This window comes from Falco punctatus (assembly GCF_963210335.1).
Source record: "Falco punctatus genome assembly, chromosome: 7".
NCBI lineage: Eukaryota > Metazoa > Chordata > Aves > Falconiformes > Falconidae > Falco > Falco punctatus.
Genome location: NC_137587.1, coordinates 37,102,639 through 37,129,112, shown reverse-complemented (window position 1 = coordinate 37,129,112; position 26,474 = coordinate 37,102,639). Strand labels below are relative to the sequence as shown.

At 47.2% G+C, this 26,474-nt stretch overlaps 1 protein-coding gene across 1 annotated transcript; it reads right to left on the bottom strand.

Annotated features, from left to right (window-relative positions):
- Positions 1-3,897: 3,897 nt before the first annotated feature.
- LBHD2 (LBH domain containing 2) lies at positions 3,898-26,050 on the bottom strand. Its single transcript, XM_080394646.1, has 5 exons — positions 25,855-26,050; positions 16,770-16,872; positions 12,076-12,166; positions 8,271-8,484; positions 3,898-7,135 (listed from the first exon to the last, which is right to left on the bottom strand). The coding sequence occupies exons 3-5, from the start codon at positions 12,163-12,165 to the stop codon at positions 7,059-7,061; spliced, it is 381 nt and encodes a 126-aa protein (XP_080250772.1). The 5' UTR covers position 12,166; positions 16,770-16,872; positions 25,855-26,050; the 3' UTR covers positions 3,898-7,058.
- Between the last annotated feature and the right edge of the window lie 424 nt (positions 26,051-26,474).

The following is a 26,474-nucleotide window of genomic DNA, read 5'->3' as shown; positions in this document are numbered from 1 at the left end:
TCTATAAAGCAGAGGTTTAAAATACCCTCATTTTATTCCGTTTTTCTCCCCCTCCATACTAAACATCCCTCAGCTGCAGTGGACCCAAAGCAATGCTAGTAAATTTAGAGGATTGCTATCAGTGAATCTGCAACCCACACACCAAAACTTCATGTTATTTTAACAGCTTATTTTTCTCAGAATGCATGTGAAAATCATACAGATGATTTCTAGCAGGACAGCAGTTCATGCTGAGCCAGCAAATAATTTTCTAGTCTTATTTTGAGTCATTCTTGGAACAAGTCTTAGCTCTGCATGTACAAACTAGGCCAAAATGAAAAAAAAAAAAAAAAAAAGGGTGGGGGAAAAAGACACAAGGCCCTTTGTCCTCTCTGGAATTTGTTTAAAACCTCAAGGATGAATAAGGCACTTTATTTAACCCAGCCAGCTATAAATAGGAAGCAGCACCTTAGCCTCTACATGAACTAGGGAATTCAGGTGTGCCTCCTCAGTTACAATCACACTTGAGAGGCACTGTTTTAATCTGAGATGTGTCCCTACTGCTAAAGGGTCATTAAAGGTAACAAGGGCACTGGTTTGGTCCAGAGAGAGACCGTGAGTTGAAAGGAAGGTGCTGGGGCCAGCAGGAGTCAAATGGCTGCTTTGCCTTTGCTCATGTTTTCTGGCTGTGCTTTAAGCACCGAGTCGTCCTGGTGTGTAGCGTAACAAACCCCATCTTAATTTTTTTTCTTGTTCCTACTGGAGCAAAACTGGTTTCAGCACAGGACTGTTCAATCCCTGTGGTACTTTAAGGGCTTCATGGTAGAAAAGGCACCAGGAGCTGCTCTCCCCTCTCTGCAGAGACCCTTCGCAGGAGTGGGGTTAGCCCCTGTCCCCCTAAGGGACACCATCCCAGCACCTCTGGGCTTCACCACTGGGCCAAATTAACCAACACCAAGAAGGACAGGAACAACTGAGATTTAGAGAAACCTCTTCTGCAGCAGGTGCCAGCCCTCAGGCTCATGAGAAGGGGGAGGGTGAGCCACCCCAGCCATTTGAGTGTCCTGATGGGGAATGGGAGGGCTGGTGGCTGGACATGGCCATCAAGAATCAAAAAACAACCATGCTGCTTCCAGAGCCAGTGCACTCTACAGCTACATGGAGACCATTTATGTGTCCGGTTCACTTTGTTCTGCCTCGGTAGTGAATTTGGGGGAAACGAGCTAGCTGCTTCCCCCTGCACACCCAAGCTAGTAGTTAAACACCAGTAGTAGTGAAATAGCACTTGACTTGCTAGTTTTCATCCCGTGTTCAGTCTATTTTGTTATGCCCCAGTGTTTCCAGTTGCAGTTCTGTACTTGCAAGCTTGAAAAGCTAATCCAGGAGGATGTACGGGGCTGCCAAGAGAAGGCTGGGTTGGTGTGATAGGTGACTGTGCTATTTCTTTCTGCTCAAATCATCATCAGTGAATAGTTAACAGCAACAATAAATTATTCTTAAGTTTCCAGCACTGTGGTATCTGGAGCTTTCCCCAGCTCCTGGGTCTGGCTGTATGTCCCAGCAGCATCCCAGTCCCAGGGGTTTTCATGGCTAATGAATAGTAGTAATGCGTGGGGGTACAGTTGCCAGGGGTATGGAGGACATGTGGGTATGTGACAATATCCAACCTATGTTTCATAAATTAAATGACTAATTCATAAAGAGAATTTGTCACACGCCAGGAGCCACACTGAAGCTGAATACTGGCTTGATTGCAAACATCCATTTAATGGCTGGACTCACTGCAATCACGGGCATTTTAAACAGATTTCCTTCGGTGTGTGGGCATGAGTTGTCAGGCAGGATGAAAAGATCCTTGTCCTAGTGTAAGGTCTGAGGTCTGAAAGCTGCATGTGAGGAGGATAGCTCCTGGTCTGTTTCCCCACCTCCCTGGAGGCCTCTGCTCCTCCGCTCCTGCACACCCTCCTTGCTGGGCTTCAGGAGAGTCTCAGAAGTGAAGTCTGCTAGGGTTAGATGTCTTCACGGAAGACACGTTGGAGAAAATAAAGGAAAATGTTTTATCAGCATTCTTAGAGGAAAACTGCAACTCTTTTATGATTCAAGGGTGTTAGGGTTTTTTTAAGAATTTTTTTTAAGAGAAAAAAGCAGGAACTTCTTTAAAATCTTAGTTTTGCAGAACTGAGTTAAACTTTGGAAAGTTACCATCCCTGAAATGAAAGCCACAGTGTGTTTTCAAAGACAAAGGGAAGAAGAGTGCCCTGCTCTAATCTGGTGGAAGCAGTGGATATGTCTAAGAGCTTTTACAACATGAATGTGAGGGATGTGCTGTTTGTTATGGGAGTCATGGCTCCCTGTAGCTGCCAGGAATCACCTTTCTCCACAAAAGAATTCACACAAATATTAGACTGGGGGGTGGTGTAGAAAAAAAATATGGTAAAAACACAAATCAGGATTGATTTGCTTTAGATGAGACATTTTTCAGTTTAACATCATAAAAGCCAGTTTCCATCTCTTACTAGTGTTTTAAAGGTTAATTCCATTGCAAATGTTATCTGCTCCTTTAGACAGGAGTGTCAAGCAGAATACCTCTAAAAGAAAGAGGTACTAAGCAGATGTCTGATTAAAGACAAATGAAAATGTCTCATAATGTTTCAGTGGGATAACGTTAAATGAACCTGAGGACCCAGTGGATTTAATGTTAAAATATAAATGTTAGGAGCAAGATAACAGTGTTCCCATGCTTATCCTATATAATTAATTACAGATAAACTTCCCCGGCATTCAAACTCAAGGAAAGAGAACAGCCAGCACTCAGCACAGACCTCACAGCGACATGAAATCAGCACCAGGTGAAATTGCATCCCCTGGAGCCATGAGGCGGCACCTGTTGCATCCTTGTGTGGGTGAACACCGTACACCACGCAGGAAAACCCCAAAAGGCAGGCCCAGCTCCTAGGGAGGTGAGAAGGAGCAGTGTCAGTCCCCCTACCACCCCACCCCACCCTCCACCCCCCCAGAGTAAGATATGCCTGGACATGAGATTTTTCCATGCATGGTGCATGGAAACTCCAGTACTGAGTGACATTTAGCATCAGGTTTGCAAGTGCTGCAGTGCCAAAGCTGGGCTCGTTGCCTCCAGCTTGGGATAGAGAAAATTTCCCTAACTATGCATGCCACCACTGTCCACCAGGCACAGCCCTGCAGCAGCAGGTCCCCAGCCTGGCTGGGAAGCAACTGGCTTTGACCCCAAGCAATGCTTTTTGCCATGCTGACATACTCGTTTCAGCAAGCAGCAGCTGTTTTTGAAGCAGGAAAGTAAGAGGGAGTCTCACCCTTCAGTCATCTGATCCTCTGCTTTTTGGTATCTTGACATTTTGGGAAAAAGTTGGTTGTTCAGTGGCAGACTGTCTCTGCCTCTCATCTTCTCTGCCACGTGACCCTGCTCTCCTTGCACAGGGTGTAAGTTTCTCATAATGTGAGTTCCTGCTGGGCTCCACAATAGCCTTTCCAGAAAATGTTAAAAATGTGCATTGCATTAAAAGGTGAATGAAGATGAGCCAAACGGCTTGCTGCTAGCACAGCTCTCAAGGGCACCACCTGGGGTGAAGGGGCTGTGCCAAGCAGGGCAGCAAGAAAATCCTGAAACAGAAGCAGTGAGTGTTGAGCTGCCTGGTCTAGGAAGGGCTTGAAGGAAAGAGACGGCAATGGCAACTGCCATTGATGTAAATCTGAATTTATCTGTGTAGGAGCATGTGGGATGGAGGGCCAGCGCGAGTATCTGCATGCCACAGGGCAAAGGCAGGCTTACAGTGGGCTTCGTTCTCCTGTATTAGCTGTATTACTGGTAGGACAGGAGCTGCAACCATCATCACAAATAGCTCTTAGCATTTTTAAACCAAGACACTGTGGGTACACCACTTCTTCAGTCGGTCCAGTATAGGCATTTAATAGGCTAAATGGTGTAATACAACTACAGGACATACATTAGTCGAGTATTATGTACAGGTGGCATTTTACAAAATTAGAAAGAACTGAAATAGAGCAAAATCCAACAATGTCTTACTCCATAAAACTTCCTTTCTGCACTACATGAAATATTCTACAAGCTAGACTAGAAAAATATGACTGAATATCTTTTTTTTCTTTTTAGTTTCTACAAAGCCTTTAATCCAGAAAAAAATACAAAACAACTATTGAGTTTATTAGAGAGACAACACTTGCACACAGACAAAGTAAATGGACATTCATAGACCTGCAAGTTGAATAAATAGGGCTTGTTTGTATAAAACAATTTTCTCTCTATCTTGCTCTCCTATTTTAGGGCCTCTGGCCCATGTTCAGAAAAAAAAAATGTGAGGAGGAGTTTGGCTTTGTGTGGTTGTTAAACTGAGGCCACAGGGCTTTATGAGAAAACTTTAGTTTGAAGCATCTATTTGCTTCAGATAAAATACTTTGAGGGAGCAGCAGAAATTACGGAAAAGGAAAGAGAGGAGTAATTAGGCTGGAAGGAGAAAATCTGGCATTTCTATATGAGCTGTAGCTTTATGTACCAGGATGAAAAAAGTAGTGCTGCATGGCGTTTTTTCAGGGTGTATGTAGAATTTTGTTGTTTCTTTGGGAAACTTATTTAGGGAAGTGCCATTGACCTCAGGTGGAAATAGGATAAGGGCCATCCAGAGCAGGAAGGGAGGGAGCGTCTGAAAGCAGATAGAGAGCACATGAAATCGGGGGAAGTGTTTCAAACAATGTTTTTCCTTTTATAAAGTGAAAAGCAAATTAAGTGATACGTCTAACGTCATTCCTCATAGAGCTGGGCAGATGCAGATTGAAAGGAAATCACACAGCTAAAAGTATGTCGTCACCATCATAGTTTTCCTGCCAGAGATTTGCAAAACTTCTTGACAGTCGATGCAAAAGCAGAGTTTAAAGAGCACCTCGCATCCACCTGGCCACCTGGCCAGCACGGCTCCCCTCCTGCCATAGCCAGCTGCAGATGGGTCTGAGCCGGGAACCTCCTCTCACTTCTTGTGTGCTACCCAAACACGTAGCTTGAGCTTGTTCTTGCTCTGTTGGCTTTACCAGAAAACCACCACCAGTGAAGAGGATGACAGGGATGGCAGCCAGGTTTAGGAGGTGCTCTTGAAACCTTCAGTTACTCCAGTGAAATTCGGTGCTCTGACCAGAATCCCACTCCTCCAACAAAATAATTCTGTGACAGTGTAGGTAAGAAAGTCTACATCGAGAAAGCAAAACAGATTGTTATATAGGTTGAGAGAGCAAAGTTTAAGTATCACATTATACTATACTACACTGCTTATAAAAAGGGTCCTAGATCCCAAACATCCCAAATAATGCGCTATAGTTTTGTACATAAATTAATGTTGCTTTGAAGTAAAATAGTCTCTTTCCTTTGTATTAAACATTCATTGCACAGAATTCTTTGTAAGTAAATATATTAAATTTGGTTGCTAAGAAGGTATAAACTTATCTTATTAATACATCTGGCCAGTAAATTTTATCCACCATCACACAATTAAAAGTTGCCATTAGAGAAAATTATTACTGGAGAAAAGAAAGCACTTGGAATTCAACTTAGGAGTTAATGCTGGAAGAAATCCTGTTATTTCGTTCCACCTACAGCGAGCGGCTTCTTCCGGCTGCAACATTAATTGGAAGTACAGACCCCATCCAGCCCTGCAGAGATGGAGAAAGCCAACTTTGTAGCTTATGGGACACTCGTCACTGACACAGTCAAACCCTCCTGAGTACATGCCTGGTCTGTCTCCACCAGCGCTGCCCAAAGGGGTAGCGTTCTGGGCCGAGGTCGGTGCTTCTCCTGGAACAGTGGGAGGGAGTCTCGGGGAGCTTCCCGTGCAGGAAGGGGTTCACCCCTGTCAAAATGGCCCCCAAATCCCCAAGGAAAATCCACTGGAGGCCAGAGGTGTCCAGAGACAGCAAGTCCCACCGTGAGCTCTAGTTTACAGGAGGTGGCTGTGCAGCCACAGCTTAAGGAGCCATGCCTGGTGTGAGGGCAGGAGGGAGGCGGGCGGGCTCCTCGCTACCTCAGCCCTCTCCACCACCTCCTGCTGCAGGTGCTGGGGGGCACCTGGCATCAGCCAAAATGGCGGGCAGGCCTGGGCTATGGAGCCCCTGTCACCCACCCCCAGCCACGGCCCAGCTTCGCTCGAGGGAGGAGCAGCTGGGCCTCTGCACCTACATTATACACAAAACATACCAGAAGAAGAATTGCCACAAGAATTTATATTAACGAGGTGAGACAGATCCGGCCCTGGCGGAGAAGGGAGCCATCTTGTTGGCCTCCAGGGAGAGAGGCGTGCGCCACGCCACGGCTGGACCTGGGCCTGAAGGGTGCACGGACAGCACAATCCACCCAACCAAGCCTACGACAGAGAGCCTCACTCCACAAACACCAGCGACTAGCTACTCCGCTTCATCAATGTACAGCGAGAAAGCGTTTCTGAAAGGCATAAGCCTTATTGAAAAGGCGGCTAAGAAAAGGCTGGTTCATCCGAATTTGCACGGGTTAGCCAAGGGGAGAGAACTGCTCTGGGCCACCCCGGGGCGGCAGCCTGGAGGCAAATCTTACACTTGCGTCTCTATACAAAAGTTACAAAATCAAATGGTGACATTATATTACATCTATTGTCCATAATATCACAGTGCTAGTTTTAAATGGCTAAAAACAAGAAAGGTTTTAGATTTAAGACATCCCTCCTGTAGAAATGTAACTGCTTTGCCCTGACGTTGATACCTGACAGCAGCCTTGCTTGAAAAAGTTAAAACCAATGAGGTGTGCTAATTGAAATTAGGAGCATTTTTTCCTGGATAATCTCATATTTCCTAACATGTCCCATTGTTTCCCAAGGAAAAATTAATTAAATAATATGAATCCCAGCCTGAAAATCAAAATGGTGAAAAGAACAGTTCTAAAGCCCAGACACTTCTTACCAGGTACTAACTAAATAAAACCCTTGCAGATTTAAATACAGATTACTTTGACATGTCTTCAGAGTGTGTTAGCTTTCCAACAATATTTCACTTCTGAGGCCGTGGAGTCTCTACTCATCCTCTTCAGTTCTGCTTTCCAGAGTATCTGTGCTGTCTTCCACTTCTTGAGCCAGGTGCGCTGAAGTATCTGCAAAGAAATGGCTTGTCAGTATTTATTTCCCCATACAGGTACAACAGCCTTTGTTTCATTCCCTTCTCCACCAGGCAGTTGATCCACTAGGGTGATCAGACCTGACATGGGCAATTTGCTCTACTTGCAAACCAGTAGTTAAACTTGGAGCAGGGAACTCTGGGTGCATCACAGTCTGGCTTTACAAGGGACTTGAGACCTCAGAACAGGTATTAGTGAGATGAGGTGATGATCCCTATGCACAGCCACCGTAGTGGGAGGGCTACCTGCTGTCTTAGTGAAATCTGCTCAAACTCTCAATCCTGAAGACATGATTAGTCCTAACATCAATGCACAAAACCAACACAGAGGCCATAACGTGCAACCTGGAGGTCAGGCTATAGATTTGGCTCGTATTTCTTCTTGAATGATCAAACCCTGTGGTTACCACCACCCAGAAATGTCAACTGGAATAGCAGGTGATTTGACACTTCAAGATGAGACCATTTGCCATCGCCCCTTTGAAGGTAAGGTAAGGTAAGGTGCGTCTTGCACCCCATCCTGGCTGCTGTATCCTAGGCATTTGGGTAGCAAATATTGGTGCACTGAAATGGAAACCATGTCACTTTAAGAGAAAAAGAGAGCACTGAGATAAAAAAAGAAACAAATAGACCAGTTCCGCACTGCAACATTCCCTGTGCAAGCCACACTCCAAGCTCTTATCTTTAACCATATTTACCCCACCGTGACACTACTACTCATATCTACATATTTGTGAGCTCCTGCTACACTAATCCACTCCTGGAACACCATAATGCTTTGAAAATGTGCAGCTGTTAAACACTTTGCTTCTAGGCTAGGAGACAGGGAGGTAGATACATGCTAGTGAACAGGATTGGTTTCCTAGAGTGAACTGCTAATGTGCAGTAAACTGCCTGTTAGCCATGTGCTAAGCCTGATGCGGATGAAAACACCATGCGCTCAAAAGCTACAAGGAAATTTTCAGACCAGAGGACTTCCTCTCCAGTGCAGGTGTTTCTGGGCACCTTCAACCACCTACTGCTCTTTGGTACACTTTTAACTTCAGTGCATGGCATGGCCTGAAACTGCTATTTTCCTGTGGGAAACAAGGATGAAAATTACTCATTCAGACCTTCCAGATCCATCTGCTGCTGCTGCTGCTGTTGCTGCTGCTGGACGCAGACTCTTTGGTCACCTTGAAGACCCTTGTCCTCCGCTGATTTCAGGTCATCAGGAGGCCAGCGCAGCTCCCCACTCTCCACCTCCCCGGACTCAGTTGGCTCCACCACAATCGATGGCAGTCTTTTGGACAGCTTGGGGTATTTCTCACGTGAGTCTGGGAAGGCCTGGGGAGACATTTGGGGACACGTCCATCAAAGCCTTGCCCAGGGATGCATATTCAGAGCAAGCAGAGTACATGCTCCATTTCAGCATTCCTTCTACATTTCACATGCACCTCCATGTCCGTTAAAAAAACCTTTCAAACCGGTGCAAGGCAACAGTCCTGCACAGGGAGGATTTCAAAAGCAGTTGAATGCAGACCTTTGCAGGCCAAATGTGGACACAGAGAGGCTACAGGTCTCAGCACACTCTTCCCTGCACAAGCTGTCCCTCCCTGGGCAAAGAACTGACTTTGCTCACCAGTGTGTCAGGCAGATGATTGCCTTGACTTGCGTGATCTGACATGCATAGTAAAAAAGGAGACTTCGGCGACAAAATTCATTATGTTGCCAAACACTCATGTTTCAGTTCTGGTGGGTTCTTAGAACACAAATGCCATAGCTGTAATGTTAAGCTCAATGGCTGCTACAGCCCGTCTAGCTGCTGTCATTTTACTCTATGATATCCATGTTTTCTTGCGGTGACAGTTTATTAAGAAGCACCACTTTGCAGAGCTATTTTCTGTAATGTCAAACACTGTATTTTATGATGCATCCATGCAAAACAGGTAGCCCCAGAGATCATCTTTACATAGAGGATGGTGCCAGCTATTATTTTCGTTTGTCACATTGAAGCTGCAGGCCAAACACTATGCAGTGGTTAGAGCTTGAAGCTGAACTAGGTCTTTTTAGTGAAGGGTATTGTAATACATAAAAGTGCTTTCTTGTTTTCAACATGATTGGTTCATTTAAATCACTCAGGGTACTTTGTTTTGGATTGGGTTTTTTTTGAGGAAAAATCATTCCAGCTCCTCCAGGATGTTAACATAAGACAAACTCTGTTGTTGCTTCACGGAAACCTTATCTCCTGGCTTCTCAAACTTCTCTATACCTGCACTAACAGGTTGTAAATTTCTCCGTACTAACTGAGTTTTATTTTATTTTATGCTATTTGTAACAATAAAATCAAGGTGCAGACTAAAGGACTGTACTAGGGGTTGAGAGCAAGAACCATCTCAGTTTAACTCCAGGCACTGGCACAGGTTTGCTGTGTGCTGGTGAGAACCTCCTCACACATCTGCAACATGTTCACCCCTGAGTTGGGGTCTCTGGTTAGACTGAGCACTGTCGGTTGTGTGAGCCAGCCTCAGCACAGCTCCTGCTACGAGCACAGGCAGAAACACGCAGATATTCCCTAACCACTGTAAAAGTGGGCACAACCCCCAGGACATTGCCAGGGACCTTATCATTGCTGCAACGTCTGTATCTGACTTCTGGAGATGGGGAAGGACAGTAATTCTCATCTCACACCCTTGTTCCCCACAGTAGCGTTGCGGGGATTCATTACTCTTTGCAAATCTACACCAAGGTGAAAAATGTTGTATATTATTGTTGCAAAATGCGACACAATTAAGAAGTTTATTTTGTGAGAAAGTCCCTTCAGTGCAACTAGACCAAGTGAATCACTGAAGGTAAACCTTTCTAATGACTACCTGAGCTGCACCCACAGGGTGTAACTCCTTCTGATCAAGAAATGCTTCTCATGCTGCCTATTAGAAAAGTTCCCCCCAAATTCCCATTACACAGCTTCCTCCTGAGCTGTTTATAATTTGGAAAGACATGTCCATGGCAGCTGTCTTGACTGGGAGGAATTTTTAAGAAAGAGCTTATACAATCCTGCCATTTCCAAATATGAAACAACGTAAAATCTCCTTGGCCAGGACAGGTCCAGAGACACCCCTGAGCAGCAGTGCAGTCTTCTTCAGACCCATGGTGGAACCCAGCTCCCTGAGCCTCGTGGCTCAACTGGAAGAAAATAGCCATAAAGTTCTGGACAAATTGCTTTATTTCCTCCCAGGGCTGCACATGCAGGTGACAGTGACCTCTGTCTCCAGCTGCTGTTCAGCCTGCTCAGGTGGCAGAGGGCTGTGTGACAGCCAGCCCATCCCCAAGCCTGCTGGCAACTCCTGGATGGGAGATCCAATACAACAAAAATTTCTGCTTTTTCATCTGCTTTCTAAAGCCCTAGAAAACGACACACACTGATCTAAAAATGTGCTAAGAGCCGATTATTACAGCTGCAACAAAATTTAGGGAAGGCACCTGTGCGGCAATCAGGTTGGCTATTTTTGTTTGTGTCATTCTCATATGGTCTGTTCTCACACCAATCACATAACGTTTTTTTTCCACCAGAGCCCAGTATTTACCACATCCCTCCAGGAATGAGTCAGGACTGGCAGGAAGCAGAGCTGCCTGTCGGGCCTCGCTGTGTTTTTCCGCGGAAGCTGGAGTGTGTGACGAGTGGGCAGGAGACTGCAGGAAGAGAAGGACCAGTCTCCTGGCCAGAGTGCTTGGAAGTTGCTGGAAGAAACCTAGTTTTCCCACTGAGTCACTGACTCTGCACTACCTCTCATTTCTTTTTGCTTCTTTGCCTCAGGTGGCCATCACTAAAATGTTGATGGCACCACCTTCTCCCAGAGGGGAAGGGTAAAGGTGCTGGCGGAGAGCCTCTGGAGCATATGATCAGAGACACCATAGAACAGCCCTAAATATATAGGTGGGGTCAGAGCTGGCACAGAGTTTGGGCAGTGTACACTAAGACAATAATGAAAATCTGGGACTCGGTTGAACAAAGAGGAAAGAGAATACTGAAAATGTGCTCTGTGAGTGAGCAGCATCTATCCCGTGCAGTTGATGAGGCACAGGAAAGCCTACGGTAAGCTCTTTAATTGCATACAGCCTTTCATTACATACACAAGTGATCTGAAAGAAACTGGCAAAATTTCAGTCCTGACTTCCCTGGCTTCCAAATGCTTGATTTTAACCTGCAGTCGGTTGCTCCTAGCGTAGTTTTTTCAGCCTGGTTGCTATAATACACCTTGTGTGGAGAAGCAATTCAGGTCCACCAGGACAGATTTAGGTCGTTTGTCCCTGGCAGTGACACTGAGAGTCATGAGCACAACCACAGAGCACAAATGGAGGCTCGGGACATCCTGATCCCTCCTGCTGGAATCAGCACCGCAGGCGGGTACACGAGTGGGTGTGTGAGACTGCTTGGGGACAGAAAATGCTCTTTCACCTGCCGGCAAATGGTCCTGACCAGGGCTGCTGCTACGATGCCACAGCCATTTACGTGAATTACACCATCGTTTCAAATGGTCTCTTTTCTAAAAATGGAGCTCCCTCTGAGCCTGAGGAAACCTAGCTCATTACAAGCTGTATAAAAGCTATGGTACAGTATTGACTGGATGTCTTCATCACGTGACAGTTGCTCAGATCTGAACTCTTGGTGACAAACAGCTTCTTTGCCTGGCATTCCCACAGAGGCCGGGCATTGCTGTCACCACGCCCCAGAGACCTGGCATCTGACAAAACCCTCCTGCTAGAAGTCTTACCCTTTAAAAATAAAACCAAAGTGGGATCAGACATGTGTTTCAGGGCTTGTTCTTCTGGCATTTGTGCTCTGCAATTCAATATCTTCATGTATGACAGTTATTGGTTGCATTAAATTGCTTTTGAAAAGCAACTCAGGATACTTTCCAGTTTTTCTAAAGTTACCTGGCTTGAAGGGCCTCCTTCTTCCTCAGGAGTCTGGCTGAGTGCGAATTCCTCCATCACGGGTTCCCGTGTGTTCATCACCTCTGTCATGCTACGAATTTTAAAGCAGAATGGGAAAATTCAGCGCTGAGCTTTGGCCCCACAGTTAATTTAACAAAAGACATTGGCTTTTCATATTTGTTAAAATAATTATGTTACAGACTGTCCTTTCTAAACAGCCCACTGAGAAGTGTTTCCTTGGCCCTCTGAGCCAACTGCTCCCACTGTGTGCTGCGATGCAGAGCAGGGCACTGACCCCAGCTGCCCCTCCCAGGACAGCAGAGAGGACCCCCATAGAGTTCCAGAGTCATCAGCAGGAAAATGGGAGTCCTCCAATGTTACCAGCAACCAATCAATTACCGATACTATGAGCTCAGAAATTGCATCTGTTGACCAAAAAAAGTTACAGTGGAAATACTGCCCTTGAATTAAATTCTCTTTCTGATTCTTCATAATGTCTTCAATATTTGCTCTTCCCAGATGTCTTTGCCATTTAGTCATGAGCCAGCACTTCTTTTTAAACTGTTAATTCCAGACACACCAGCTGTATTGGTGTCTAAGGGCCAGATTTTCAGTAGTCATTACTTGCCTGAGTGTTCAGAGAGGTGTTGAGTGGGATTTTCAAATGCATCAGGGAAGGTTTGGCACCTAAATCTCACTTAAATCAGGGACTTAGGAACCTAAGCTGCTTATGTGTCCATTATACACCCCCCTGTGCTGTTTGGCACCCAGGACACTACAACACTGGCCCTTGCACTCTCCTTGTTCCCCTGGGCACTTCAGCACCCTGGAGCAGAGGGATGGAGCCAGCTGCAGTCCCCACTGCAGGGAGCTCTGCTCAGCCCATGACTGGGTAGCTAGCTGCATGTCTCTATGGTGTCAGGATTTTCCTCATATTTGAGATTTATAGATACAGCACTCTACTGAAAAATTTGAGGATGCCTGAAAACTTCATAACACGTATTAAATGCACAGGAGCAAACAGAGCCCGAACCACTCTGTTTGACGTACAAGCTGAAGGGGCCATGTTCATTTTGGATGGGAATATGTCAGCCCTGGATGGGTTTGGTCCTGGGCATTTCACCCCCTCTAGCTAGCATTTGTCAGGTACAGCAGCTACTGACTGACAGAGCCTCCTGCAGCACACAGAACACAGGCATCATCAATTACACCACCCTGCCACCTGCCACAGCAAGCACCCCTTTAGGCACGACTAAATGCTGCCATTAATTCTGGTCCCGCTTCACACACAAAAGCCTGCTTTGTAAAGACTGCTCCTACTGAGATATGCAAACTAAAACATCTTAAGGATAACTTGTTTCAGGCTTACATTACCAATTATCCTACAAAACTAAATTTTACAATATCTGCAATTACTACAAAACCCTTCACAATGACTTCAATTAGCTGTAGCACAGAGCAGCGTGATATCGCAGAGACTTTCACTCCCACTGGATCATATTTAAAAAAGAGCACGGCAGACCCAGGAGACACTTCAGCTCAGCTGTGGGCCAGGACCTGACCCCATAGGCATCCATCAGCTTGGGGAAAAGCCCTGAAGCTCCAGCCTTGGATCCAACCAACACTGAACTGAATAGCACACTTCCTGGTACACACACAACAGGAGAGCAGAACCAGGCTCTGAAACTCAGCAAGAGTCTGAACCAAACCCCTGATCTGGACATCCCCCAGCTTACACAGCCCGAATCCTCCCAGAGCCACAGCATAGTGAAAGACAGGTAGTTTCTGCCTGCTTGAAAGAGAGTTTTGAGCTCCCTGCTCTTCCTTGGACCTGTAACCCACCCCAGGGACACCACATCAGGACACCACAAACCACCTAAACAGTAAAACACATTTATTTTCTGGACACATGCTTTTGTTCCTGCAGCATCCAGTGGGCCATACCACTGGGCACACATGAACAACAGCACTGGGGGAACAATGATCTGAAAATGGGAGACCCTTTCCAAGAGCGGTGACCATGGGCTCAGCTGTCCCAGCTGCTCCTGCCACCTGAGACGGCAGTTAAAAGGACAGAGCTGTGTGTGCCCTTGGACCCTTCCTTACACAAAAGGAAAGCAGCACTCCCTCCGCTGCCTCCTCCCTCTGATCACCCCTGGTGCTCATGCAAAAAGTTCTTGCCTTTTTTCCCTGTCCCGGTCATGCCCTCTCTGTTGGTCCCATCTCTCCTGCTGCCTCTCCAGTGCTGTCTCTGAGGATCACCATGATGGGCCACAGCAGGACCCTGCTCTCCCACCCCAACCCTTTGGGAAGAGTTGGTCTGGAGGGTTCTCACAGCGCCTGCTATCCAGACACAGCCGTGAGCCTGGAATAGCACAGGGCCCGCTGCTCTGACCATGTCCAACATGAACATCTTTTCGGATGCTTTCTGAGGTTCAGCGCCCCATCGCCAATCTGTCCTGGATTGCAGGGAAAGGGAAATAAGAAAAGTGTGGATGGAAATAATCTTGGAGGCTTGGGCGGTGGGGGCAGGGCGGGCAGGCGGGCAGGCGGGCAGCATTTATGAAGGGCTTGGCTACTATGGAGAAGACATGTCCCACTGCTGTGTGTCCTCAGGGTTCGTCCCCACTAGCCAGCCACAGATTCCTACAATTGCCCACAGCTGGCTGGCTTATTTTAGCAGACTTTCAATACATACAAAGTGTTTAAAACTCTTCTCTATCTTTGTTCCATGGGACATTAGAGCTATACATCCCCACATGCACTGTCAAATGTGTCACATGAGCTCAAAGATGTTGTTAAGACCTCATGAAATTCTATTATTAAGCAATAACGGGCTCCGTGCTTCCCTAAGACCACATTACACCCTGCAGATTATTTCTAAATGACAAAGACAAATGATTCTGGCTAGGAAAATGGTGACAGTCCTGCCAGTGTTACAGCACATGCCTCAGTGAATCAGCTCCTAAGCTGTTGAAGCCCAGGCCATTTCACAAAATCTGTGCAACTTAAGGCTTTGATTGAATAGGATGGCAGAAGCGATTGTACTTGACATGTTTCAGAAAAGAACACAGAGCCATGCAATTGGCAAAAGCATTAGGTTTTAACTGGAATAGATTAATTGTTCTCAGTCTCCGCTTAGTAAAGGAAAGCAGAAGAATCTATATGGGCTGAGAAAGCAGTGATGCTTCTAACAAGCTTAACTAGGTATTTAACACTAAAAATAACTAAGAGTAAAATAATCGAGAATGCCACTGCAAATCAATTCACTTGAAACCGAAACCGCTTGTAGGACATCACTGAACTGTTTATAACACCACAGAATCTGAAGAAGGGGTTTGGTAGCAGCTTAGGGCTTTTTAAACTATGATATGATTTATGGGAATTGTGAGAATTTTTTACTTTTCAGTCAGTTTTGATGGAAAAATATTGAGCTATTTCTGGTGCTGCTTTTATGTGAGACATCCTAACATACAACAGAGAAGTGGTTGATACAAGCAAGTTATCATAAGAATCGTATCTCTTTTAAATTTGGTGTTGCATTCATTCGGTAGATGCTGATATCACCAATGACATGCAGTAGCCATAGCGATGCAAAACAGGGCAATAAATAGCATTTACAAACAAAGAATAAATTCTGTTCTGGTGGATGAGTCACCTACTCTGAACCTTAAAATTCTTGTGGCAGTGAATTAAGAGATGCATTTACTTTCCCTATGTTTAATTAAGTGCAAATACACCAATTAGGGGGGGGGGGGAAAAAGCAAAATCTGTTCTTGGTTTTCTGTGACAAAACTACATTTAGAGATTATGTTAAATGCAACTGCTACAGTTGCAGGACCATGCTATGCTGATCTTTTTCCAGGGGCATGGAGCAAATGCACAGTTCACTTTCTGCTGTTTGTGATGGCGCTAACAAGGTCAGTAACATACAGAGCAATATATAGGTTGACAAGTGCTAAACCACCTACCATGAGACAGTGCTCAAAAACAATGCACACATTTTTATTTTAGGTTTTGAGCAGAGGGCAAAACTGACCTGTGAAATTCCTGCTGGCAAAACAGTATTTGAGTGAAGACCAGCTTCAGGTTTCAAACACATGAAGCACTTACGTGGCTATGGAAAACAGGCAGGTTGCATGCAAGATTTCCTTAAGAAGAGGGGCATAACCACATTTTATGGGACATGCTGGGACACAGATAGGAAGAGCTGTTACCTGAAGCAAGGATCAGCCTGGAGGATGCTCAGACGTAGAAACATAGAATCACGGAATTGTTTAGGTTGGAAAGGACCTTTAAGATCATCTAGTCCAACAGTTAACCTACGCTGCCAAGCCCACCACTAAACCATATCCCTAAGTGCCACATCTTCACGTCTTTTAAATACCTCCAGGGATGGTGACTCAACCACTTCCCTGGGCAGCCTGTGCCAGTGCTTGACAAGCCTTTCAGTGAAGAAAATTTTCCCAGTATCCAATCTAAACCTCCCCTGATGCAACTTGAGGCTGTTTCCTCTTGTCCTAGCACTTGTTACTTGGGAGAAGAGACCGACACTCACCTCACCAAACTGAGGCCTGATCCTCCTCTTACCTCACCAGCCAGGACAGGCAGCAAAAGGGGGTGCCCAGCCAGAGCATGAGGCTCATGTGGGATAAACAGCAAGTACAGGGCAATGACAGAAGAGAGCACGTTACCTTCAATCACATCAACAGATGTCACTTCCAAAAACTGTCCTTGCTGCAGGTGTTCACGTCGTTGATAGAGTGTTGTGCAAAGTCTGTCAAATCCTAAAAGTGCCTGAAAGAGACAATACAATAGAGTCAGAGAGTGCAACCGAAGCGACAATGCTGGCAGTGACTGGTGTGAAAGAGTACTACTAAAAACTTGCTGCAGAAACTCCTACTGTGAAGGTCTGTATAATTCGCTACACCAGATGGGATTTGATCTCACTCAGGACACAGCTTGTAGCATACCTTGTGAATTACTGAGGCAACTAAACAACACAAACACCCAAAGCTCTTAGCTGAAATACCTTGCAACCTGAGTCTTTTTGTGATATTAAACCTTATTCCTTAGTGTAAGCTACCTAAAAAACTGCTGAAACTGGGACACTCTGAAATTCTCCCATACAGGAATTTTGATGATAGTTGAAAAATCAGAAAGCAAAAATGTATACCCTTGTTTGGCAGGATCAGTCTGCTTAGTGAGACATGGTTTAAAACGTTGAAGAACAAGATTTCTGCTCGAGAAGCTAGGTCAAGACAGAAAGAAGACACAACATGCTGAAAGAAGGACACCTTAGGACAAGGGTCCTCAAACTTTTTAACCAGGGGGCCGGTGCGCGGATGAAGTGGCAGGCAGCCATCTGCGGCTGCTTGGTTCCCCCCCCCAACCCCCAGCGGGGGGGAGGGGTGGGGGTGGGGGGGCAGGGGGTTCTGTAAATACAGGGGGCTGGATTGAGGACCCTGGGGGGCTGTATCCGGCCCGCGGGCCGCAGTTTGAGGACCCCTGCCTTAGGATTACTTTACTGTGCATTTCTTTCAGATGTTACAGAAGTCATTTTAGCAAAGGTCTGCTCCAAAATGAACATACTTGGACTGGTATCAGGACAGGGAGCCTGGTGAGCAGAGGTGAGGATCCCACCATTTCAAAGTGTAAATCACTGATTTCTGATGACTTCTCTGTCAGAATGTCTTAGCTGAAGAGCTTGAGGAGTTACAGTGCTGAAATATAGTATCTTGGCCAAAGATGATTTTCTGAGAAATTTGTTTAGCCCTACAGCTTGCCAAATATATACTCATGCCAGCCACAGCTATTTCCTTGGACGGGAAAAAGGTGTTTTCAGTGAAGTGAATGGCACTAGTGTATATATTTTATATCCTCCAGTGGTTTGGACTCCAGCCCAAGTGATTAAACAAATCTACCTGCTCTGGAAGCCTTCCTACCAAGATTTATAACACTGGATTAACTGCACACTGATTTTATTCAAAAACAGTGACAGAGGAAAAACTGTGCATTGCATTCTGGAGTTTATTCTCATGCCACAGGCCATGCTTATTGCAAATTAGGGAAGCAGGAAATCACATCTCCATCCCCAGGATTCAATTCAGAAGCTTTAATTCTTGTCTGGCAGTTTTCCTTCCTAACCAATGATCGAACCAACTTCAGAGAGGCTAATGTTTTAATTCATGACTACACTCAGTGCTTGTCTCTTGATGGAAACCACAGAATATCCGACACCGTGTTATCCAGTACTCTGGGAAGATTTTTATTCCACTACCCATTACAAATCCACTCTTATTAAACCTATGAAAATTCATCACGAACTTGTCTACCTTCAGTCTCCCCTCTAGAAAAGACTGCATGTAATAAGAACATTATTACATTGAGTCATCTGTCAGTGAAAGACAAAACGGCGTAAGAGATAATGAACTGGGCACCACATGGCCCCTGGTTGGAATCTAAGCCTGGCCATTTGTTATTTAGAGGTATTTTCAGATGCCTGGTAAGGGTATACAAGGATCCACGCAGTACTGAACGAACCAAACCCACATCCATCGCTTTTCCAGTCTCAGAAAAATGACTTCTGGATTGAACTGACCCAAGATCAGTCTCCTCGCCAACGTTTTGGGCAACTCTGTCCTACAGTGCATGTAATGTTTGAGAGGGAATCTTGGCCCCTGGGGCTCAGCTACTTGAAAGCTGGAATAAAAGAGAATCACTTAAGGACAGCAGTGTAGAAGTTCCTTCTCCCAGCCCCACAGCCATATTTAAAAACAGAAAAACTTCTTCCCAGTCAAGATTGTTGAAGAGTTCAGTGTTTCCAGTGTATAAAACTACAAGAATGCATTTATTCTCTGAAGAAGAAATAGTCACTTCATCTACCTAATAGATGTGATTGCCTTCTTTTGCTGACACTAGAGGAAACAAAAACATATACCCTCCCTTCCATGATATTGCTTAATCTTTTAAAAACAAGGCACGGCTACTAGACCATGCAACGAGCCTTCGCTGCACTGAAAACACTCTGGAAATTACTCAAGTACAGCCTTTCTCTGCTGGTCTCTTCCCGTCCCTTCTTACTTTTAGGTACCTTTGCTACTTTGCTGACCAGACCAGTCTGTTTGCCCAACGCACCTCTCCTAACCTACCCCTCTTCCATCCACAAAATAACTTGCCCTCCTTTTCCTCAGCTTGATAACCAGCTTCTTCTCTGGCTCCAGGAGTATCAACACAGCTGTGTTGCTATTAAAAGTAACCAAGAATCTCAGAGACCATTGACACTGCCTGGCCACCCCTCCTCTGGGCTTGGAGAGCCCTGCTGCACCTCCCAGTAAAGAACAGTTGATTTAGGGACTACTCCAATGAGCTGGTCAAGTCTTGTCTCTTTAGGAGCTGCAGCACCAAGTGAAGTGTGAGGAGATACAACCAAGGGAATGATAACAGAGCTCATTCCATCAGAGAGACCAAGCAATGCTTCGGTGACAGCCCTTTGCCCAGATCAAGGGCTCTCAGCCCCCCACCCCAGATGAAGGTATGGATTTCCACCTATGCTGCTTGGCACAGGCCAAAAGCCCAGGCACCAAAAGGTGCTCTCCGGGCTTCTCTCCTATTTTGGAAAGCATCTGGGACGCATTGTGTGTTTGGCATTTCTACAGCACAAGGACACAGTCTTCCCGGTGGGATGGTCTCACCACCCACGGGAGGACAACTGGTGCTAGGGAGCAGAAGCAGGCTGTTGTGCAGCAATTCTGGCCAGCTGGGGTGTGTGGGAAGCCCAGCCCGGCTGTCTCTCCTGGGTCATGCCTGGCCTTGCCATGTGGGGAGAGGACTCCATCATGCACAGCAGTGGAGGCCTTTCCTTGGGACAAATCCACTATGAATTGCAAAGTAGATGTTTTTAAGATGAACGCACTTCACTGGGCAAAACAGAAATAGGAACTGGCCACAGGTTGCAATCCTAGCAGCCTACAGATCGACTGCTTGATAAAGGAGCCCTGCATTTCAGAGGCGCTGAGCCCCAAACGCTTCCCTGGGAGGAAGCAGCATCTCCATCAGATCACTTCTATTTAGAGATGCCTCCTACTCTGAAAGCATCACCCCTCTTCTCCCAGCAGCCCCAGTGTTGGACACAGCTGGCTGGCCGAGGGAGACCTGACCTCAGGGTGCCAGGGCTGCTGCTAGATTAGCAGGGGCTACGAGACAGCCTCCTCCCCTCCCAGGTTTCCGGAGTTAATCATTCCCCCACAGAGCACTCATGGAAATATTATGATAACAGCCTAACAATAGCACATTTAAGGTGTACCTTCTAACATAAGTCTAGATAGGCAGTAGAAATTGTCCTTGAACCACTGCTCTACGTGGAAGTTTATCATTTTTCTGGCACTGCAGGAACAGGAGCCCTCCCCTTCTTATTTCAACGGGACAATCCCAGGGGCCTTACCAGCCCCGTGTTTAAATTGTGCTGGAGACGTCCCCCACATGGCTCTGCAGGCTCAGCCTCTTGCACTGGAGGACTGCAAAGACCAAGATCTGGGAGCTCGCCCATGCAGTCGCAGCACACACGGTTCCCACCGATGTCAGATAGCGCCTCAAACAAACCAGGAGTTCAGCCTTGGGCATCCGGTCCCCCCCGCTTCACCCCACTAAAGCCTCTGGATAAATGCAAACTTTTCTTCATTCAAGGAGTTTAGTCTTTGTGTGTGCTACAAAAAGAAACCCCTGCTATTGATTACAAGGAAAATTGGGACAGGGCATGCATAAGAATGGTGTTAGGCAGGAGAAGCAATGTTCTACCGCTTGATTTTTGCAAAGTGGAAAATTTCGATGGGTCACAGTAAACCCTGCTCAGCAATTGCCAATAAACAAAAGGGCCCCAGGAGGTTTTTCCACCCAGAAGAAAGGGTGCCTTATTTGGGCCACTTTGCTGCAGCAGATCGGACTGTCAGTGCAGCCAGGGTGGATGAGTGGGCCATCTAGGACAGAGCTACAGTCGTTGTGGTGGATGAAGCCATGAAGAGGCTGCTCATACAGTACCAGAAGGCGCACAGCCCTGCAAGGAAATGTCAGTCGGCATTTTCTAGGGCCAGGTGCTTCTGTGGATCCAACTCTTCTATGCTTCGGTCTTATGTCAGTGTCCTAGGAGAACAGAACTGCGGCTTAGGGCCTGCAGTGCTTCAAGCCACACAGGTGGCCTGGGCCACCCATAGGTAGGACCACACTCAGTACCTCTGCTGAGGGTGGGACAATAGCTTCAGCATCTTGGCACAACCCAAAATAAGTGCTTACTTCTGTGACACCCTGCAGCCTCCAATTTCTGTGACCGCCTACTGAGCTCTGCTTTCGGACACTGTGGATAGGAACTTGGCCAGCTTCTTTGTTTCCGCTGGTTGCCCAGTTGTAATGGATGCACTTTATGAAGTGTTGTGGATTCCATGGGACTAGCGAAATGTAAATTACCGCATGGACCACAGAAGACAAATGTGTGTGTGTATGAACTCCTATTTAAACCTCCCACTTCTTTTTGGATGCAAATCTCTTTCCTAAGCAACTGAGAAAAGTGCGATATGTGTCAGAGTCTGGAGATTAGAGATCTGTTCTGTTCCCTCATTTCAGAAGCTCTTGTCTTCGGCCACCCACGCAGTACTTGAGTTCTGCTCTCCGCAGGCCAAAGCTGCCTTCCTCTTCTCAGCAGCGTGTGCTCTGCAGAAGATGTCGATCTCTCTCAGGAAGCAGCGAGATGAAATGACTCTCAATGTGGAGGAGCAGGCATTTCAGCATGAGACACAGCACATAGTTTGGGAGAGCGAAAAGGGGTAGGAGGCAGCTATTTCCAGACCATGCTGCCTCTCACTGCTAACTTCGCAGTGAGCTGCAGTTTTTACTGTTCCTGCTCCAAAGAAGCTACTGGGGTAAATATCACCCTGGGGAATTTCTCAAACACTCATCTGTGGACTACCAACACTAGAAAACACAGGCTTGCAAAGGGCATGGTACTGGCAGATCACTCTAACTCAGCCTCCTTGACTCCTGGTGTTGCACAGAGGCATGCATCAGGGAGCTGTTGTTCTTGCATCCCCAGCTCCTAGAGCGCCATGCCCACACACAAACCCCAATTTCCAGTTTGTTGTAGTTGTCCAAGTTGCTACTGGCCCTGTTTGCAAAAAGGAGCTAGAAACTTGACTCATAAATGGTCAAAGAAGGAAAAAGAACTAAAATACAGCTGTGTTTAACTATCACAACTTTTAAAGCAATCTTGCGATTTGGGGGTGATTTAACTCAAAGTTTTTTCAAAGTGATGTTTGCAATGCTCTTTGCTATGGGTGCTTCCTTAGTAGGTTTTTCTTTTTTCTTTTTCCCGGCTGCTTTAGAGAAAATCATTTATTTCGGCTCTTTGATCTCAGCGTTAAACTACCTGAGCTTCTTCTCAGAAGATGCCACAAGGGATAGGTACAGCAAGGGAGGAGAGGGCGGCAGCCAGCCAGGATGCTCAGAGATAGGGATGAAGGGCAGACAGCAGGAAGCATGTGCAGAGCAGTGGAGAAAGGAAGAAGTAGAGCAGATGGGAAGAATGACTAAGCCAGCTCCTCTGAATGCTGGTAGACCTCAGTATCATGGAAATCTCCAGAGAGCCCTCACAGAACCATGTGCCAAGAGAAAGTTTGGGTTTATTTTTTTTAACATTAGATTCACCAGCTAATTGATGTGAGAGGACCTCATTAAGAAAACAGCCCCATCAAAATCAGACATAAGCCTCAACAAGCTGTTGAATGCTTTTAGAGGTATCTCTTCTGGTACTTGCTGTGCAAGCCTTCAATTCACAATTCTGCAAATTTTGCAAAAATTCACAATTTTGCAAATTGTGCAAAACACATCTTAGAGCATCAACACAGAGTAGGTGATTCTTAGATGGAAATGTCATGGGAAATGGATTGCAAAACATCTGATGTCTTTCTGGCACTGTGAAAGAATACTCTGGATAGACTATCAATTGGGCTCCTTTCTAGGTAACATAATAGGATAACAGGTTAGATATGGTCAGGTAGAACAGTACTTACTTAAAATATAAACTAGCTCTTTTGGTGCTATAATATGATGCACAATCAAGCATTTAGTAGAAAATTCAGTAAAGCCAATGCAGCAAAAGTGTTAGATTTAAAAAACAACCAAACAAAACCCCATCATGCACTCCTAAGAGAACAAAGACAATGAAGAGACTTTTAATGTTCCCTCTTGGTGATTAACAGCACAACCACAGGTGTCACGACATCACAACCTAACAGCAGAGATGCAGCTGGTTTTCTCCAGGAATTAAAACTCTGTCACCTTAATTGAATTTCCAAGTATGGGAAGTTGGCCCAGCCTGAGATGGAGGATATGAGAACACCACATGCTATCGCAGTAGGAATGGCACAATGGACTGTGAGGACAACACATGGCTAAAAATAAAGAAATTATTAAAAAAATAAAAATGCAGTATGTTTTTTTTGGAATGAATCATTAACACTGAAATCAGATATGCATTAATAGGGCTACAAGTCTTCCTGCCAACCAATTAACATGCACCTTCCGGATCTAGAGGTCTCCTAAATATTTGCACAGAGGCAGCTTAGGCATGTCGATGTCAGAGACTGAACTCAGCTGAAAACTGAGGTTACAACTTAGAGATGTTGCAGTGGTCTCAACAGAGGAGATGAACTTGTACTTTTTTCTCCTAGTCCTAAAGGGACACGGGCACTATGGGGCAAAACACTGTGGGATCACCCAATGCACCCTGATGACAGCAGGGTATCGCAGCTTCTTCCAGCACAGGTAGCTGCTCTGCAGCGGATGGTACCAGTCGTGCTCTCTCCAAACTGTGAAGGAGGTCCCAACCCCTAAGGACTTGCGATCAAAGAGGGACAATGGCTGAAACAGGGGGCTGAGGCAAGGTTTTGAGGACCTGTCGGTATCAATCAGTCTTTTTCATTCTACCTCCTTGTTACTGGTTGGCAGTTTTCCTGCGGTTTGCAATAAAGCCTTCTTTTGAAGACAGAAAATGCAGGAAATTGATTCATTTACAGATTTTTCCAGAGAACCTGCATGTCTGAAGAGCAAAGGGAAGGGCTGTTGCGGAGGCAGATGCCGGTCTCCTTGAAGTCCCAGCAGGGCTCCTCCTGCCTTACATGACATAGGATCCACCCCAGACCAAGGCTTCTCTGACCGACCCCTCCAAAATAGACAGATGTGGTTACATAGGCTCAAACGCAGGGCCATAATTTCAGAAATGAGAGAGAAGGAGCAATGCAGGTTAACACCTGATCTATGCAAAAGCCTGTTGCTTAATACAAAGAGATCATTGTGAGAAGGGAGGTAAAGTAGTGACTATATTTGCGCATTCATTTCTTCAGCTAAAGTAACATACCAGAGATGTTAGAGGAAATTCCACTTGATTGACAAATTGTCAGGCCAGATCAGGAAAGCAAGGAAACCAGGTCAAGTCATTCCCTGTTTGCTTGTTTTCCCTCTGCAATCACAATGTTGCCTCTTTTAAACTGGAATATTAATTGTCAAAATCCTGAACTGTGAGCTGGATTCTTTTCTGGTCACAAAAACTGCTCATTAAATCTAAGAGACGGAAAACACTGGCTTGAGCCTGGTTGCGTGTAGGCAGGTTTCACGCTTCACCTTGGTTTTCAGGCTGCTCATAAAGGAGCATTGTGCCGAGCACCAGGGGTGCGAACACCAACTCCTGGATCCTTCAGTAAGATTTGAACCTATAGCCAGGAGCGCTTCCTTCGCCATCCTGACCGTACAACTGCAGTAAAGATCTCAGGCAGGAAAAGACTAATGGAAACAAATTTCTCTCTGTACATTGCTTATTGTGGCTGGAGGGGTTAATGCTACGTCCAGGCAAACCTGACTCCCCTCCGCGACTGTAGCCATATTCAGAGATCTACAAACACGGCTCTGTCCCAGATGAAACGAAAATTTTTGTGGTATGTTCATTTGGCAGCAGAAAAATATTCACACCCCTTGCTCAGAGTGAAACATAGTTCTCATTTACAGAGCAAAGTAGGTCCTTTCTTTCTCTACAAGTAATCGTATGTGTGGTATTTGCTACCTGATGGGAAAAGCAGGATTTCAAGTGTTCTTTTCCCCAGTTCAGCTAGGCTGCAAGCAAAAGCATCATTGTCTTAAACTTGCGCTTTGTTACCCGCTTCCTCGCCTCAAAAGTTGCCTTGGAAAAAAAAAAAATCGAACAAACGGACAGCTGAGGAGATCGCAGACCGCAAACCAGCAACTCCCTCAGCGCTAAGCTCATTCATCAGGATTCCTCCACAGCTCTCCCGGCTGCCGGGCAAGTTGGGTGGGTTTTTTTAAAGGAGAACCGCTTCTTCAGCGAATGCTCCTGAACATCCTTCACTCCAAACAAAAAGCATCTGGAGAGACCAGCCGGCGCAGAGGCGCTTTCCGCCTTTCCTCCCCGCGTCGCTCCCCGCAGCCGGGCGCGCAAGCGAAACACTTTTCCCCAGAGCGCACCCGGCCGGATCCCGCAGCGCCCCGCACCGCCCCGGCCCCGGCCCCGGTCCCGGTCCCGCACGGGCGCGCAGCCCCGCGGCGGCGGGGAGCAGCTCCCAGGAGCCCGGTCGCCGCTGCGAGCCGCGGGCTGACAGGTGGCGGCTCCTCCCCGGGCCGCCGGCGGACTCCGCAGGCCAGCCTGGGGCGACCGCCCGCCGCGCCCCGCCGCCCGCACCTCCCCCCGGCCCGGCGGAGACCCCCCGCCCCGGCCCGGCTCACCGGCGGGGCAGGCGAGGCGAGGCGAGGCGGCAGCCGCCCGCCGCCCATGCACGGCGGCAGAGGGGAGCCGGCAGCTCCGTCAGCGCGTCCGCATCCTCCCGGGCCGGGCGCTGGCACCGCCGCCGCCGCCGCCGCGGCACCTCCCCGCCCGCAGACCGGCCCCGCCGCTGCCAGCGCGGGGAAACCACTCCCCCGGCAGCGCCGGCGGGGCGGTGCGCAGCTACGGCCCCCCCGGCACGGCGGCACGGCACGGCACGGCCCCCCCGGCACGGCACGGCAGGGCCCCCCCGCCGCGCCCCAGGCCGCCCCGCGGGGGGATGGCGGGCGGCAGCGCTCCCGGTCCCGGCACTTTTTGCGAACACGCGTGGAACCGCAGGGCCCCGGCCCGCCCGCGGGACGGAGGGCACCGGGAGGGTCCGTCCCCCCGAGCGGTTCCCCTCCTTGCCCTGCTCACGGGTGTGGGGCTGGCACGGGGCTCCCGGTGCCCGCTGCGATCCTGAACTCCGGCGGCACAAACTTTGTCTGGTTCCCGGGGCGGGGGGGTCGGGTGAGTTTCCCACCTGCGTGCCCGGCCCGCGGCAGGGACACGCTCCGGTGGGCAGCACCCCATCGCCGCGGCG

What these genes read in the sequence shown, in the direction of transcription:
- LBHD2 (XM_080394646.1), bottom strand. Translation starts at nt 12,165, where the DNA reads ATGACAGAGGTGATGAACACACGGGAACCCGTGATGGAGGAATTCGCA. An exon ending in AAGGAGGCCCTTCAAGCCAG is followed by an intron (nt 8,485 to 12,075) that starts GTAACTTTAGAA and finishes ATGTCTCCCCAG; the next exon opens with GCCTTCCCAGACTCACGTGA. An exon ending in GCAGCAGATGGATCTGGAAG is followed by an intron (nt 7,136 to 8,270) that starts GTCTGAATGAGT and finishes ATTTCTTTGCAG; the next exon opens with ATACTTCAGCGCACCTGGCT.